The sequence below is a fragment of the Terrapene carolina genome, unplaced genomic scaffold, assembly GCF_002925995.2.
Source record: "Terrapene carolina triunguis isolate 2854851 unplaced genomic scaffold, T_m_triunguis-2.0 Scaffold88, whole genome shotgun sequence".
NCBI classification, from domain to species: domain Eukaryota; kingdom Metazoa; phylum Chordata; order Testudines; family Emydidae; genus Terrapene; species Terrapene triunguis.
This window is the reverse complement of record NW_020664439.1, coordinates 36,586,247-36,604,185: the sequence shown is the minus strand read 5'-3', so window position 1 is coordinate 36,604,185 and position 17,939 is coordinate 36,586,247. Positions and strand designations below refer to the sequence as shown.

Below are 17,939 nucleotides of genomic sequence, written 5' to 3'. Positions count from 1 at the left end.
TGAACAAGCACACAAACCTTAAAAGGCTGATATTCCCTTGAAATTGTTTTGCACCACAGTGGGCCTAAGGAAAAGAATCCTCAGTGACAAGGTGCTTTGTGAGGCCAATGTAGGGTGGGTGCCATGTAGATAGCCAAAGTCTGAAATTCCCGGGTCTGGAGTTGGGTGGAACAAGAGACAGACTACACAGATCAGCACTGTGAATGGACTCTCTGGCCAGTCCTCTGCTTGGTTTGTGATATGCCTCCTTTACCCCTTTTCATTTTCTCTGCAGAAGCCTATTACAGAAATGGGCTTCCAGTAAGCAGAGGGGAAGGAGTGCCATGTGAGTTCTCCAAACATTTGTTCCCCAGCAAAGCATCTTTATCAGCTGTATCTGACAAACATCTTAACAGTTCTCTTTGCTGAAGCAAAGCCATAAATTTAGTCTGGTTTTCATAAATTTTTGCACGCATGTAGACTTTGACATGAACTTGAGAGTGCACTTTGCTTGAAATGTCAATATGTTTCTAATACATTTATGGGACTATATGAACTCACTTGAGTGGCTAATATACATGGGTGTTATTGGCTTTGCTTTACTAAAGTAGCTGAGTGTCTAGTGGATACAGTTGACTTTGGTACACAAGTCTGCGTGTTCATGGCATAGGAGGGGTACAACTAATCTTTTAACAAAAGTGTTAATATTTGTTTTGTTCTGTACAATATGGATACATACAGTCTCTGTACATATTTTAAAGAAAATATAAAAGCAGCAGTAGAAGATAAAAAACTTTTAACATGTAGAAAACAGCCAAGTTAGAAAATGAAAAATGCCAAGCTCCATAAAAATGTGAGAGCTATTTTAAAAAAAAGAAGATAAGGGCCCAATTCTGAAATCCTCACTCACACTGAATAAGCACTTACTCCCAGGAATAGCCTCACTGACTTTCCTATGATTATGGACTGCAGAATAAGACCTCAATCTTGCAACTGAACCCAAATGAGCCTTTAAACCTGCACAGAGCCTAACCGAAGTCAATAGGGGGTCTATCAATGCATATGCAGGATCAGGATCTACATTAGATAAGGAACAGCATGTGGAATATATTAATACTGCAGCTATAGTTAAAGACAGAAAGAAGAACAACTTCTCCCAGCTTACACCTAAATATGCCTGAAGTCAAGGTGACCCAAAAATCATAGCACACGCAGTTTATTCAACGTAAGAGAAAATACAAAAACAAAGGAGGAACAATTCCCTGAGATGAATCTTTTCACATTCACAGATGAACACTTCTCACTATTCTAGATCAATTTATTTGTATTTGTCTATTTTAGGTGCTTCTTTTGTCCCCATCACTGTAGTATCTGAGCGCCTTACAATCTTAAATGTATTTATCCCTAGGCATAGACAGACTAAGGTTACATATGAACTACAAAGTATATAGTGTAGACACAGCATTTGCCGACAGAAGGTGTTTTTCTGCCACTGTAGCGATTTTATCTCTCTAAACGACGTTAGCTAAGCCAAGAGCAGAGCTATGTTCCTAGCAGGTGTGGCTTTTTCCACATCCCCGACAGCCATAGGTATGTCAGTATAAATTTTAAGGACAGACCAGGCCTAAGAGACTTGCACAAGTCTGTAGTGGAGCAGAGAACAGAACGGAGGTGTCCCACGTCCTAGGTTAGTGCCCTAAACATAAGGTCATCCTTCCTCTCACTCTTACTAAACCTAATTACAAAAAATGAATTTATATTTCCAATTTTTCTGAAATATCTTAAAAAATTGACTGGTTCATCCAGATACTGTTCGTAGCAGAGATCTGTGAAGGAGAGCGGATAGACTAAAAACATCGCTCCATATTTCATACTCAACACTAATCTATACACTCAAGCTTCAGCATGTTACTTGTATATTTGGGGTAAAGGTTGTGTTTCACTGCTCAGGGGAATACTGAAATTCGCATACAATGACAAATCTATTTAAATCTTCACAGGGTGTTTTTTTCAATATTAATAAAGTCTACTATCAGCTTTGACAGTTTGTTTTCAGGAGACAAATCTGCTCTGTCTCCCTATATTATAGAAGCAAATACACTGAATGAACTAAAGAGTTACAAATTCACCAGAGGCATTGATGAGCTAACAGAAGAAACATCGTTTATGACTGTTCTGAACACAGAGCATTTTTACATTGCCACTACAGAGGTACCATTCCTATAGTCCTCAGCCAAGTGAACATAATTATTAATATTTCAAGGTGCTTGCCTCAGTGATCAAATGATAAACAATTAACTGGAGGAACTCATCTTCCTTTAAGCTCTGGAATATTTTTATAAGGGGAACTTGGCTTCCCTAACTTTCCTTAAATTCATTCTACTCAAAAAACATTGTTAGGGTTTCTTATGAACCACACTCGTCATTAAGGTTAAAGTGGATACGAAGACTAGAATGTGACCATGTGTACAAGTCCATGAATGCATCTAATATTAAGACCACACCACTGCCCACATGCTGAGCAATAGTCTCTCATTTTTACTTGTACAACACCTTCTGTCTCTAGCCATCTGTTGTCTCTTGTCTTATACTTAGATGACAAGCCCACTGGGGCAGAGCTGTGTTTTTGTTCATTGTTTGTACAGCACCTAGCACAGGGGGTCCTGGTCCATGACTAGGGCTCCTAGGTGCTACAGTAATACAAACAACAACAACAACAACATATTTGCCTCCTTCTGGACACGCCACAAAACCACCACAGATTCCTGCTCAGTCCAACATAATTGTGAAGTTCAAGGTTCAGGACTGGAATAGCAACAGTTTGACAAGATCAGGAGTGAGAGGCATTGGAGGAAATCTGTATGGCATCTGTCTGCACTGTATTACCTCTACCTCAGGTCAGTACTTCATTTCCCTCACTTTCACAAGCTCTAGATACATTTGTGAGTGTAATAAACATTTATTCTTAAAAGACCAGTTTTATTAGGCCTAACCATTTGTAAAGATGACAGCTCAGCATTTTAAAGTTGTAATAGAGACAACTATGTCTGTATCAAATTGTGAACTCCATTTTGTATCGTAACCTCCATTTTGCAATGGGACCTTCATTTTGTATGGGGTGCTGAACACATCACCTTGCCAAAGGTAAGATTATTCGATTGCATTTCAGATAGCCGTCCTAACCAGGAAATATACTTGACACCTCACCAAAGGACAATCACAGAACAATCTGGAGCCATCAACTTTAATGGTCTCTCAACTGCTGGCTCAACCCCATGGCACAATGGATCTTCTACACAGAGGTGCCTGCATGGCTGCTAGATCTCAGCTTGGACACATGGGAAAAGAAAGGAGTCTGTGTTTAAGTGGGGGTGCTTCTCTGAGCAGGGGAGCAGACCATCACCATATGTAAAGTCAGAATGCCTGGAGAGACAGAAGGCATTCTGCCTAGACTGAAATGTTGACAAACAAACCTCAGACTCAGAGGAGAGGAGAGATCAGTCTAGGGGAGGGTGTGTGTGTGTCAGGACTTTACTTATTTTGCATAGATCTGTACCTTTCTAGGGATTTTTACAAGTAAAGTGACTGTGGTTAAGAAATTCCTTAGCCAAGCCTGTGTTCTTTGCTTCCCTGCTGTATCTTTTTTTTTTTTTCCTCTAGAACTGGAAGGGACCTTGAAAGGTCATCAAGTCCAGCCCCCTGCCTTCACTAGCAGGACCAAATACTGATTTTGCCCCAGATCCCTAAGTGGCCCCCTTCAAGGATTGAACTCACAACCCTGGGTTTAGCAGGCCAATGCTCAAACCACTGAGCTATCCCTCCCCCCAAAGGGGTTAAATTAGAAGCCAGAGTCCCCACAGCCATGTGGAACTTTGAGGGAGCAAGTGTTAATGACTGGAGAGGGTGGAAGGGGGCTGGGTAGGTTGGTTTCAGGGACTAGGTCAGCTAGATTGTGGAGTCACACATCCCAAAGAAGGACTCAGATGAGAGGTTTGAGCCCCAGTGTACCCCAGGAACTCTAGAGACAGAAAGAGTGATTTGACTCTATCCAGACCTAGTGGGCTGAGAAGCATATGGGGCCCAGCTGTTGGGTCCATTCACAGGAGACTGGTACGCAAACAGTGCGATAGCAAGCCAGGTTGTGACACAAATATTTTACATATAATCTTAGCTATCTTATAATACTCTTGATTTCACATTTTGTTTTTCTACATGTATTGGCTCTCCATGTTAATTATTCTTACCGGCTATTGTACCTAACTTGTTAATCAGACAATCATTTCACAGGTGCGCAGATGCATACCATTCTAGGTTATTGCATTAAAGAACATACTACAAGAAAATTCATTTTTCTTCTTCGAGCTATAGTGACTCAGCTAGTTCTGCATCCAACTTTATCACCTGCTTCAACTGCCTGCTGTAATAGACATAAAGATTATTTTTTACCTACCATAAATGAAAGTGTAACTTCCAGAAATATTTTCTAAGGATATGTTAGGCAGCAGATAGATATTTATTTTAATGCTAAATAAAGTTTGACCTAAAGTCATTAAACCAATTCTTTATATTTATGGAACAAACGCACTGGGCCACATTTTCAAATGCAAGCTTTAAATCTGGGAGCACAATTTCACAGAGAATAGTTTCTGTATGTGCATTTTTTTTTCTTCAAATAATCATCAGGCAAAGTGTGAAAAAAACATGGCTGTATGCGCATGCTATGCTATATTTGTATGTGCAAGTCAACATATGCCTAGGTTTTTACATGCATAAAGGTAGCTTATGTGCACAAACCCAAGTTTGCAACTATTGGTCGGGGGGGGGGGGGGGGGGAATCATTCATCTAATTTCTGAGGTTTGAGTTGAAGCTTCCAACAATTTGGCCCATGCTGTTAAATAGTCTTTTTAGATTGTAGGGTAACATTTTCAAAAGTACTGATACGACTTACGAGTCTAAGTCCCATTTTCAAAAGTGACTTAGGGCCAGGTTTCTAAAGGTATTTAGGCACCTAAAGATGGAGATAGGCATCTACTGGGATTTTCAAAAGCACCTGGGCATCTAATGCCCTTTGAAATCCATGGAAGTTAGGTGCCTAGGTGCTTCTGAAAATCCCACTAGGAGACCTATCTGCATCTTTAGGTGCCTAAAACCTTTGAAAATCTGGCCTTTCAGCACTTTGGAGCCTATGTCCCATTGACTTCCAGCGAGACTTGGGCTCTTAAGTGCCTACTTTGGAAAACAGAACTCAGAATTCTAAGTCACTAGACTGAAGGGTAACATTGTCAGAAGTGCCTGTTTTGCATAGATACTATACTGAAGTAACTAGCAGTTGCTGAGGTGGACAGACAAATGTGAATACTACTCCCTACCATTTAACAAATGACTGAAATCGAGGGCTAGACATGAACATATTTTATCAATGGTGTGTGTGTGTGTATATGTATAATGATGGTACAGAAAGCTCTTTGATCTATCTACAGCTATTCTTTTAACTACTAAATCATCTTCTAATCTTCCCCTCTCTCTTTGTTCTCCACCCTTTGCATTAGAGCAAGTCAGTGCCACTTACAAGAGACCATCTGCTTGCGGCAATGAGACAGAGACAGAGCTAGTAAAGCACACTCCCCAGTAATCCTGTGGCTGCATTCATCACTCCCACGGCAGCTGCTAGTGCCATGTCTGCTTGCCTGATATGTCTAAATAAGAAACTGCATGACAAGATGTTAGGAACGGAACTGTACACACAATAGCTTCTGCAAACCAGGTATATTTTAAACCATCTCAAACTTATGAAGTTACCTCCCGACCCCCACAATGGGTTTCTTTAATTTATTCTGCCATCCCATTTCCAGTCTCCTCCCTATTCTTGGATGAGGACATATGTAGGGATTCCATTTCTTGTTTCTAGTTTTATTTTTGGCTACTTCAGTATCTTAAAGTTGCAGGGAAAAATCTGGTTTTATGGGTTTACATGGATTATGATTACATCAGTTTGAGCAATGAAATAAACATTATAAAACTATTCAACGCCAACCTATCTTCCCACACTGTCTATAACCACACATGCAAAACCCCATAGCCTATTAGGCCGCTGACCTACATGACCAAGAAGGAAATTCATGGGGTTTCTGAACAGGAAGTGACACAGGCTGTAATTTACAGAGGACAATGTGAACGGGATAGGAATTCCACTGACTGCTCCTCTGTAAGGGAACCTTGCCATTAAAAAAATAAAAAGATTATTTAAGACAGTTCTTTAAAAAGTTATAATTATGGTTTAAAAAACAGAACCCCTAGAGCATATGCCCAAGAGCCCCGGGTGCATGCAAGGCAGTACTCAAGCTATCCCCAATGCTCAGAAGGATTTGCTGCACTTTCAGCAATTTATTCATATTAAATCAATCAATTTTCCTTCCTCCTCTCCCCATCCCTCACCCTCCAAGGGTCACTCCTACCTTTAAAGCACTTCTTACAACTTTCCAGCATACACACCATTCTCCTTTACTGACCATCAACAACTTCCACCTTAAGGACACAACTCTGCCCCCACTGGAACCTGCCAGTCATAAGAGGCTGGGAAGAAAATCTACTGTAGCACTCAGTAACTCACTCATGCTCCTAAACCGAAATTGTCATCTCTCTGCTAGCTGGGAGATACAGAGCCCATAGCATCATGAAGCTTGGCCACAGAGCCAGCCTTAAATAGGAGTTTGTAAAAGATGACTGGCAGATTTTAAAAATGCCAGTAATTATGAATAGCAGTATATCCTGAGGTGTTTAACAAAGGTCATAAATAATTATTCTGATGGGTTTAAACAACAGATTTTCACATGATTATAAAAGCAAGAGATTCTGGCACCTACACTGCATGACCATATTTCAACCATTTTAAGCTGTAACTTAGTGATAGCGTATATCTGACTATGAAGCCCAGCACTGTTCGTTCTTTAGGGTGCTACAGCTTTTCAACAAATCCAGAGAATCTGGCTCAAAAGAAGTAAGTATAAGCCATGCATTCTGAAATCTCCAGGCATGTACTATATATGTCATTCTTAACTTATATCAGTCATTTCTCAAAAGATGCATAATCATCAAAATAACTTAATGCTGTATTTTGGTCAACATTTTAGTTCAAGCAACACCATCTCATTGGGTAAAAAAAGTAGAGATAATTATTTGTTATATTCATTTAAAAACATTTTAACATAGCAAATAAGAAATATGCTTAAACAGTGTGAAATGATGCTCCCATTAGCAGAACCTCCTTTCTCATCCCCCCTCGCTACTCATCTCCCACATGCTCTATTGCCATTTTTGTGGGCTGCACCACATTGATTTAAACCTTTTTGGGCAAGGATTGAGTCTTATTTTCCTTCAAAGCATCATGAAAAATAATGGCATTATAAAAATAATAGATAATTTGTTATAGGATAGAGGATACTGCTCAGGTTATAGTTACTAATATGAAAAAATGGATATCTGAATAGGATATTAGTTTAGCAAACATAACTAACAATTACAATGTATTTTATAGTTCTGTACATTTTGGGTGCTACTGTAATAATTAATAAGGTCCCTTACAGAAAAATTATATGGAATTCAATAGAGAACAATATGAAATCTCTAAAATCAACCCACATAAACAATATCATTCTCTATTAAATACTATGGAGATTTTAGAGTAGTTTCTACAGAACCTTATTTGGGCCCAGATTCAGGAAAGTATCCCCATTATAGACAACATTTACTCATGCTTTAAAAGGTGCATAAAGCTAAGCACATGTTTAAGTGCTCTTCTGAATCAGGGTTTCAATTTCTGTAGAAACCTATTGATTTAATTCCTATTCAAAGAATAGGGTTTTTCCACAAGGGCGCTGTCACACCATTCCTCTTATTTTTAAAACATATTATTATTACCACCACCAGGCCATCCCTTCCACCACCAACCCCTCCCCCCTTCCCCATGAGCTGAATCAGCTCTTTGGAAAGCCCCATATTTCTCTTAGCATGGGAAGGAAGCAGTGAAATATTGACATGAGGCCGAGTTTTCCAAAGTGCTCATTCAGTGCTGTGGCAGAAAAGCAGAACACTTAATATACATTTTAAAGATTGAGTGCATTGGTAGTCTGGGAATTACAGACCTTGTGATTTGTATCACACTTTTCCCAATGAATATCATGTATGAATACAAAAATTATTCTTGCATGGTATACAGCATTTCTTCCTCCATATTGTTATTATTTATATTATTTAGTAGTATTATGGTAACATCTTGAGGCCGCATCCAAATTTGGGGCCCTATTGTCTTAAGTAGTGTCCAGATGCATAATGATTAGGGTTACCAGATAGCAACTGTGAAAAATCGGGATGGGGGTGGGGAATAATATGAGCCTATATAAGAAAAAAAATCCCTTTAAAAATGGGACTGTCCCTTTAAAAACAGGACATCTGGTCACCCTAATAATGATACACAGTCCCTGTGTTCACAATTTAAAGACCAAGGGTATGAGGGGGAAATGACTTGTTTAAGGTCATACATTTTATTTTGCTTTTAGCTCTCACCGAAAGTCAGAGCCAGGAATAGAACTCATGTCCCCTAATTCCCAGTCCAGCACCCAATCCATTAGACCACATTGCTTCTCCAATAAAACACCCACTCCAATTACCCGTTAAAAAGTGTCAAGTTAGGAGACACTGCTACTGACAGCATGCATACAGCTCTGTAAAAGACAAGAGCTTTAAATGTGTCTGTCAATAAAAACACAGTGCATGCCACCCAGAATCTGAACAGAGAAAACCTGGGATTCCAAATTTAGAACACAACAACTGTTCTTCAAAAGCCCATTCCCTTGAGGAAACTGATTTCTACACCACGTAGTCTAGCATTGGTGTTAAATAGTGTTGTTTCTACTCTCAAATGAGACCACCAGAATCCAGTACCTGAGAGTTTCTGCACCAGTTATGTATAGGGATCCTAAAGCACCATCTCTTGGCAGCCAGTGTGGCAACAAGGCTGTTGTTGTTTAAATGACAGCAACATGCCTGCCAAAATCACATCACAGAAGCTGGCTTACCAGATTGCTTTGAATATTCAGAATGAGCCTGCCAGCTACTATTTCATATACGCATCAAGCAAACTGAGGATCTGACCTACAAACTTTAAGTACTATAAAACACATCACAAATCTAGTTTTGTGAATTTATGCACGGAAACCTATCACCTATGGTACTTCTGTTTAAAAGGTTTCCCTCGCCCAAGTTTGTATCTTCCTGTCTGTCTCCTGAAATCCCAAAGATTTTTACAAACATCTGCTAAATCACTAAAGAGACTGTGAAAATTATTCTTTTCATCCTTTCAGTACTAAAATTTCCCCCCAGGATTATGTGTAAATTTGGAAGAAGCAGTCAGCCAATCAAACTTCTGACTCTTAATAGGCTTTGATCCACAAAGAAAAGCTTGCAATTTAAACAACTTTGCTACTTGTCACTTTTGGCCATTTTATTTTAGTGCTCTAGATACTGGGTTGGTTCCCACTAATAAAGTTATCAGATTCGATGTTTTAGTTTGCTTTTAACACTCATCCCAACTACTAAAAGAGATCATGTTGTTTAACCAGTTATTGATAAACCTGCAAACAATTCAAGCTGAAACAAAATACATGTAAATACAAAATAGCAGCTGTAATTAGAGGGATGCATTGTACAGATATCAAATATGGAACCTGAGGTGGGGCTCTGTTCATTGTGAATTATTCCAGGGCCCCTGTGATTACCTTTCTGCATATCTTGCCACAACACCTGACAAGTCAATTAGACAGAAAAATGTTCAGTGCACAGGAGGCTTTTAAAATATATAAATTAGTATTGTGACATATTTGGCTCCAGGCCTTCCCAAAAAGCACTGCCATGGGCTGAAAAGCTCATACTAACGAGCAGCACATTCCCTGTGGAAAATTCCTCCTAATTCTGAGGAATTGCTTCTTATTCCCCTTTTGTTGCCCATAAGCAGTATTTGGGCCATGGACTTAATGCCAGATGAGACTTATTTCTTAGACTTATTTCAGTGCAGCCATAGTTGGGAATGAGCTTGTCACTCAATTTCAAAATGCCAGCGAGTTGTTTGCTTTATTAGGTTGGGAGGAGATAGAGTGATGTTAATTATCTGGTCTCCTGCCAAGAAGGATTTTTTTCCCCAATTTGATGGAAGACACCATGTTATTTTCCATCATTTGGTCCCTTTCCACTTTTAAGACTCTTCTTGGCTGACAGAGTGGACGTTCCATGGCCCTGACTTCACTAATTTTCTTGGCATTTCAATTGTACTCATGTTCCACAGCTGTGGAGCAGTGCCGGCCTGCAGAACTCCCTGGCCTTAGCAACCACAGAGGCAAAACCGTAATGCAGAGAGGCCCCACGATAAAAGGGGAGATGAGAAATGTCCAACATCCATAGAAGGGTTCATTTCTCAACATTGTGAGCAAAAGGAGGCACAACGGCCACTGGCAAGAATCAGTATTGTAGGTCTAATTCCTTGTACAACAGCAGAATATCAAGTCCAACATAGTTTATAGTGAGAGGCCTATTCTCTTTGACACATAACCCATTTTGCATTGTTCCTGACAAAGTGGTGAATAAATGAATATAGAGGCCCTTCCATTCATTTCTCAAGGATAGCTCCCCTGGCAAGATACTAAAAACCTGTTTTAGTTTTCTAATTTAAACTACAGACATTAAAAATTATCTGTTGCAGTCAATGGACATGGCAAAACGTTCCAAAGCAAAATGAAAGAAAAACCTTTGTCTGCAGCCTTGACATGCCAGATCCTATTAACATTAGACACTGCCATAGAAACAAAGGGAACTACTGTGAGGATAGCACAGGTGCGCTGTTTCATAAGCTTCATCATGGCTACAAAATCACGTAGGAGGAAGAACTCTGTCATGCCAAGACAACAAACATTAGAAATCTTCCTTTTTTATTCCCTAGGTAAAACACACGTGTCTCTAACAAAACCTAACTAACTCCCACTAAGCATAGCATGATGTGACATTTATGCACACAAAAGGTACGGACAATTTATTTCACATATTTGCTGAGCCAGTTATATAGATAGCAGAATATGAAAGGGCAGGAAAGTGTTATATTTTACTGAGATACATGCACCTTATATGGGATTATATTATATCCCCATTATCTTCTCTACTCCTCTCTTTCTCCCTCTTTCTATTTTTCATCCAATTTGTCTTTTCTGGTATAGTTTTTATATGCCTGAGTCTGGCAACACAGGTTGCAGCAGGTAGCAACAGCCAATGCAAGCCTACACTCAGATTCCTCTCAGGCTAATAATTCAGCATCAGAACTATGTACTGTATTAGCAGCTCAAATGCTTTCTTTGGAAGGAAGGTTGGCAGCCGAAGTGGGGAAGGGCTGGAATTTTCCCATCCCTCTTGAAGATCTTCCTTGGAAACTTAGTACTTTGCGGTAATTATATTCTATCTAGTCAGCAACACTAGTAATCAATTTGAGATACTCAATATCAGTTGGGTTTATAGCACATGACATCAGTTTGCGAACCTAGTAACACAAAGTTTGTATGGGATGTAAGGTTCTGCAATATTAGCAACAGAAAAGTTTCTTTTCCATTTCTATTGAAGACAGCTGTACAAAATTAAGGGGCCAGCCTGGCAGCCACCCCGCACATGGAGCCACTATTGGTTTCAATGGAAAATGTATGAACAGCACAGTGTGCAAATTAGGCCCCTCGATTGGAAGTCCCATAAGAAAAATCTTTCCACATTCTGCCAGTATAATGCACAAACAACTGCCATTTAAAGGATGTAAGATTACAAAGTGCCTGGCCTAATGCAGGAGTGTCCTCCACTAGGGACCTATCTGCCCCTCCACACATTTTCTTCTGGAAGCTCTGACTCCCTTCTTTGGGTTTACTCCCCTATTCTGTTGCTTCCCTATCCTGGAAGCTGTTTCATTTGACTCCCATTTGTGGAGCACATGATGCTTTTACAGAACAGCAAATGGCTTCAACAGTGAAATTATCTTTCTTTGATAAGTTTCACTGCTGTCAACACAGTATCGCTGTTTTCCTCATCAGAGGGGAGTAATGACAATCCTAGAAGTTTAGAGTGAGAAAAAAGAAAGATGGGCAGAACTGGAGGGGGGGGGGGGGGGAGGGGGCACAAATAAATAGGAAGACATAATCCAAATCTCTAGCCTCAAGTAAATCTCCCTCGAGACTTGATAGGTACGTCTACACTGCAAAGAAAAAGCCACAGTGCCCAGTCTCAGAGCCCAGGTCAATTGACTCAGGTCACAGGGCTCAGGCTACAGAGCTAAAAAATAGCAGTGTAGACCTTCAGGCTTGGGCTGGAGCCCAGGGTTCGAGACCCTCCCTGGGTTTCAGAGCCTGGGCTCCAGCCCAAGCCTGAATGTCTTCATTGCTACTTTCATCCTCTGAGACGAGGTGCCGCAGGTTTTCTTACATAAACAACATCCTGAAAATTAGACAAATACAAGGGCTCTAAGACAGCCTTAACCTAATAATTAGGATAAAAGACACAGGTCAAAGAAAGGTAAGAGATTTCTAGTCCTTAAATTGTGTGAATGTCCTAGCAGATATTATTTATTTATTTTGATTTATACCAAAGTGTTTATTTGCACTAACATAATCCTACAAGATAAAAAGCCCACCTATAACAATCCCAATACAAATAACAAAATAATCAGGGAACTAGGTAATCAAATACAAAAAAACCATGCCATACTCTCCAAAGGCCCCAGCTACCCATGCCACGTGCAGAAGAGAATCGGATTATTGACAGTTATTGTAAAATTCAGGATCCAAACAGCATCTATTAACACCATTACAGATGGAGTTGAAGGTGGCAAAATTCTATGTTCTATTACAGGGCTAATATTTAAATACTGACTTGTCTTTTCACAAATATGAGTTGTCCTCATCTGCTACAGCCTATCGGACACAAAACAATCCAGAATCTTACACAATATTTTACTAACAATCAGATGCCCCTATAAACTTATTAGCAGAAACGCAGTTGAAGTGGTCTGTTGGCTGCACTCAGATGTAACAAAGCCTGTAGTTAGTCAGGTCTGCCATAACCAACTGGTGCTGCTGAAAGTGAGCAACAAATTAGTGTGCCCTAAAGTCTTTCATAGAATCATAGAATATCAGGGTTGGAAGGGACCTCAGGAGGTCATCTAGTCCAACCGCCTGCTCAAAGCAGGACCAATCCCCAGACAGATTTTTGCCCCAGATCCCTAAATGGCCCCCTCAAGGATTGAACTCACAACCCTGGGTTTAGCAGGCCAATGCTCAAACCACTGAACTAGATTACCTTAAACAGTAGGAAAATAATGCAACACTGCAGTGCTTAGTTAGCATTCTAGAATTACTTCATGTCTTCAGCCTAGCACCATGAATATACTAAAACAGATCCAGGCATTACTGGACACTCCCTTCCCAGCTCAGACGTCAGATGACTGTTTCCTTGTCTTTGCTCTGTTGCTGAACTTTAATGCTTTTACCATTTCCCCTCGCACATACACTGCACTTTGTTATTCCAATGAGGACTTCTATTTTAAATTTCCTGGCTTAAAGTGTCTTAAAACACTATTGTCCCCAATTTTAAAAGTTGAAACACATGTGTGTGTTTCTCTCTCTCTCTTTCCTTTCTTATAGTAGGCCAAATTCTGTTCAGTTACACCCATGCAATCTCAAGTGACTTTTACACGGGTGTAGCTCGGGCAAAAAGTTGGCCAACTGTGTACATATATATTATACAGACCGTGTACTATATGTATACCGAATACATAACTATAGATGCAAATATGAAAGAACTGGAACTACTCTGTAATAATTTAATATTGTATTTTCACCAGGCTGCTGGGATGTTTACTGTATGAATATACTGGGCTTGTTTAAAAGCAGAGAAAAACAAGTAGGAAGGGAAGTGAATGGCTTAAGATCAGCAACTTCTGTGCAAACACTTGAGGGCTGTTAAGGGACAATATCCTTACTGGGAAAGGCTGGTGGACACCAGAGATCAAAAAGACTACAGCAATTTGAAAAAAGGTCTCTCTCTCAAAAGACGGAGTGCTGTTCAGGAGTCCCAGAATAAGACACAGGCATCCATTGGAGTGTCTGAAGAAGTTAAGCCTACCTAGTTCACCATCAGTGGATGGTCAGATTTAAGGGAAAACAGACATGTGTAGAGAATTATTTTAAAACCCTGTTTTTCTAAATGTTTTGTTCTTACCACAAAGCTAACAATTCCTTGGTTTAAGAAGAGTTTTTGGTCACTATATTCACCACTTGTGCTCCGTTCTCTTCAGGAATCTGTGACACCTGAGACACAGGGTGTAGTAGGCTAGGGCCCAGTCTAAGAATAAGAGAACTGTGGAATTCCACCCCAAGCAAGATAGGTAAGGGTACGAGGCCTGACGCCTAAGAGGATGCACTCAGAGACAGTGGACGGAGGTGCAACTAGCCTAGTACCTGTGATACACACATTACAGTATGGGCCAAATTCTCTGCTGGTGTATAAACTGGCACAGCTACATCAGCAGATAATTTACTCTCTCTCTCTCTCTCTCTCTCTCTCTCTATATATATATATCCCTAAATTAATATATGGAAAGAGCCATTTTAAGTCACAGGAGCAAATATACACAGTGTGTGCTTGCTCACACCTTTGTTTGCATTCTTATTTTACTACCTTACCTTATTTCTGTTTTACTCTGTAAAATATTCATATGATCATTTCTATAAGGGATGTTTTAGGGTAACACGGTTTTATTGCACGTGAAATTAAAATACATGTAAATAAGGACCAATTCTCCTTCAAACAATAGTTTCACTGTACAGTGAGAGGCTGAAAACTCTCAGTCTGTTTAGCTTATCCAAAAGAAGATTAAGAGGTGGCTTGATTATAGTGTATAAGCGCCTTCACATGGAGAAAATACCAGATACTAAAGAGCTCTTTAATCTAGTGGAGACAGACATAAGAACCAATGGCTGGAAGCAGAAGCCAGGCAAAGCCAAACTAAAAATAAGGCACAAATGAGGGTGATTAACTACGGGAACAAACTACCCGGGAAATGGTGGATTCTCCATCTCAAGACTGGATGCCGTTCTTTAGACAAAAGTTACTAAGCTAGATACAGGAATAACTGGGAGAAATTTAACTGCCTGTGGTATACAGGAAGTCAGACTAGATGATCTAATGGTCCCTTCTAGCTTTAAACTCTATGAATAGTAAGATTCCAGAAATGGTTCAAGAAACCATTCTTGATTGATGGTACTCCTGGATTGATTAGGCTTAGTTATTTATGGATTTAAATTTGCCAAGATTAAGCATTTTTGTCCTAGAATCTCTTTCAAATCAACCATTTTGGTTTGCATCACACTCCCCATGAGGCATATTTCTTCAAGCAGAAACATTTTTAAATTGTCCAATAAGTCACTTAAATCTAATACATTTACATACTCAGATAGAATGTAGGGACACAAAGGGCAGCGTTGGTTTACAATTCAGAGGTGCTTTAAGGACTTACGTGATGTGCAAAGTCATTCAGAACCAGAGTTACCCCAATCACATGCTGCAAAAAGATGTTTTTAAGAATGGGGTTATTAGCAGGAGATACTCATGAAAGACGGGAGGGAGATGGTTTCCTCTTAAGTGCAGGTTTTTGCAAGCCTGAAAAGTGCAATAAAGAGGAATTTAAAAATATAAAAATAATAATCTTTCAGATTACCATGTGGGTCTTGCTCGTTAGACTTTGGGCTGCTTCTTGCTCTGCGTTCTAGTTTTTTTACTCCTGGTGCTCCTCCCGCACCTCCTCCTCCACTGCTTGCTCCATTGTGACTCTTCGTATAACCATTGTACACAGTTGTGCAGTTGCCTAGGTGGCTTTTATAGATGGATGAAGGAGGGCTGTTGAGGCGGTTCTGGCGATCAATCTGTCTGTCTTTGAGTTTTTTGTGCTGTGGTTTGCTGTACTGATCTTCCCTGGTAATGTAGCTGGACATTCCATATAGTGGTATAATTTCTGAAATAACAAGAATTTATCCACATTACCTTAAAGCTAAAATCATCATTATTTAGAAACAGAGTCACATCCTGACCTAAATCTCATCAGCCCTCTACCCATCTCTAAATAAAGCTATGAAAAACTTGTCTAAGATGGGTTTTCACAGCAAACCTGAGATTCAGCCGGGTTACTGGCAAGGTTGGCAAACCTGTTGCATAAACCCAGCCCACATATTATTTCAGGTTTCATGACATAATGTGATTAGCATGGGAAATCAAATAAACGCAGACATTTTGGCCAAGTTTGCTCTGAGTCTTTGTGCTTCTTACCGGACCTCGCAGCAAAACCCAGGAAGAGCTAAAACCCAGGCAGGCTGAAATTGAAGAAAAGGTTCCACACAAATTAGCAGCAACCAAACCTACAAGGTTTGCTCAGCCCTAGTGTCACCAAAATGTGTTACCGTGCAGAGGGTTCAAGGTCAGTTATTGGCTGTGTCCCTCCAGGTTTTCCAGGACAGCCAGACTTTGCAATGCTCTCTACCACCACCCACAATGGCTGATGCATGTAGCTGCAGCAAGTGAAGGTACACCATTATGTGGGAGCTGAGATGAGCAAATGGGACCATAAGGGAGGAAATCTTAAAAAGAAAAGTATAATTTTCTTATGTTAAAATACATAAAGTTTCAAATAACTTTAATATGAACTTCCATGAATGGCTGTGTGAAACTTAGTAACTTGGGTTTGCAGGAAATTATGCAAACATTTTTTCATTTTTCCTTGACAAGGGTTCATTACCTTTGGATTGTGCTTTGAGCTTGGAGTGCGAACAAATTCAAGTTCAAAGCAAAATGAAAATACACTTTTGCTTTATTCCAATACAAAATGTCGAAGAGACCCTAGTTTCATTAAAGCTCAGTCTAGATTAATTCAATAATCATTCTAGTTTGCAAACTGAGCCAGCATTTTGGTTTCCAAAGCAAACATTCTGCCCAGCTCTAGTGTTAATCCTTTGTTTTTGAAGCGGAGTTTCCCATACAGACTGTAATTAGAACTTGTTGAATTGCTCCAGTTGCTTGGTTCTTTTACTTCCTTTCTTTTAGAAGTGTCTTGTCATTTATTTTTCCTCATCTAGTAACATGATCACATTAAAGTGCTTGCATAAAGTAGCTTTCTATATATCAGGGGTCGGCAACCTTTCAGAAGTGGTGTGCCGAGTCTTCATTTATTCACTCTGATTTAAGGTTTCGCGTGCCAGTAATATATTTTAGCATTTTTAGAAGGTATCTTTCTATAAGTCTATAATATATAACTAAACTATTGTTGTATGTAAAGTAAATAAGGTTTTTAAAATGTTTATGCAGCTACATTTAAAATAAAATTAAATTAAAATGCAGAGCCCCCCCGGACCGGTGGCTAGGACCCAGGCAGTCTGAGTGCCACTGAAAATCAGCTCACGTGCCGCCTTTGGCACACGTGCCATAGATTGCCTACCCCTGCTATATATAGTATTCCAAGAATGTGGTACACTAAATGCAGTCTATGTTGGAGGACGGAGCTGATAAGGAAGAATTTACAAGTAGGGCTTTTCAGAAAAGAAAATCAAATTTAATTGATGTTTTGGTTAGTGTATAATCCATTTTGCATTGAAACATGTTGGGGACAGTGAATTAATATTCATTAATACAAGATGCCATTCATGTAATAATCAGAGTTTAGATTCTTTTAGTTTTGCAAACATACATGACACCACTCCAACAAAGCGGGCATCTACACTATTTTTGTACACTGTGAATTTGTACAACTGATTGGTAACCCCAGGTTACAGAAATATTTACCACCTACAGTACTAGCAGCTGGTAGTCCGAATGTCTACCTAATGTACTGGAGCTTTTG

At 39.7% G+C, this 17,939-nt stretch overlaps 1 protein-coding gene across 1 annotated transcript in view; it reads right to left on the bottom strand.

Annotated features, from left to right (window-relative positions):
* FNDC3B (fibronectin type III domain containing 3B) overlaps positions 1 to 17,939 on the bottom strand; it is a 390,987-nt gene that overhangs the window by 158,159 nt on the left and 214,889 nt on the right. The window contains exon 6 of the mRNA XM_026650044.2: positions 15,771 to 16,064. Within this exon, the coding sequence (XP_026505829.1) occupies positions 15,771 to 16,064 (294 nt within the window). The remainder of the gene's footprint in view (positions 1 to 15,770; positions 16,065 to 17,939) is intronic.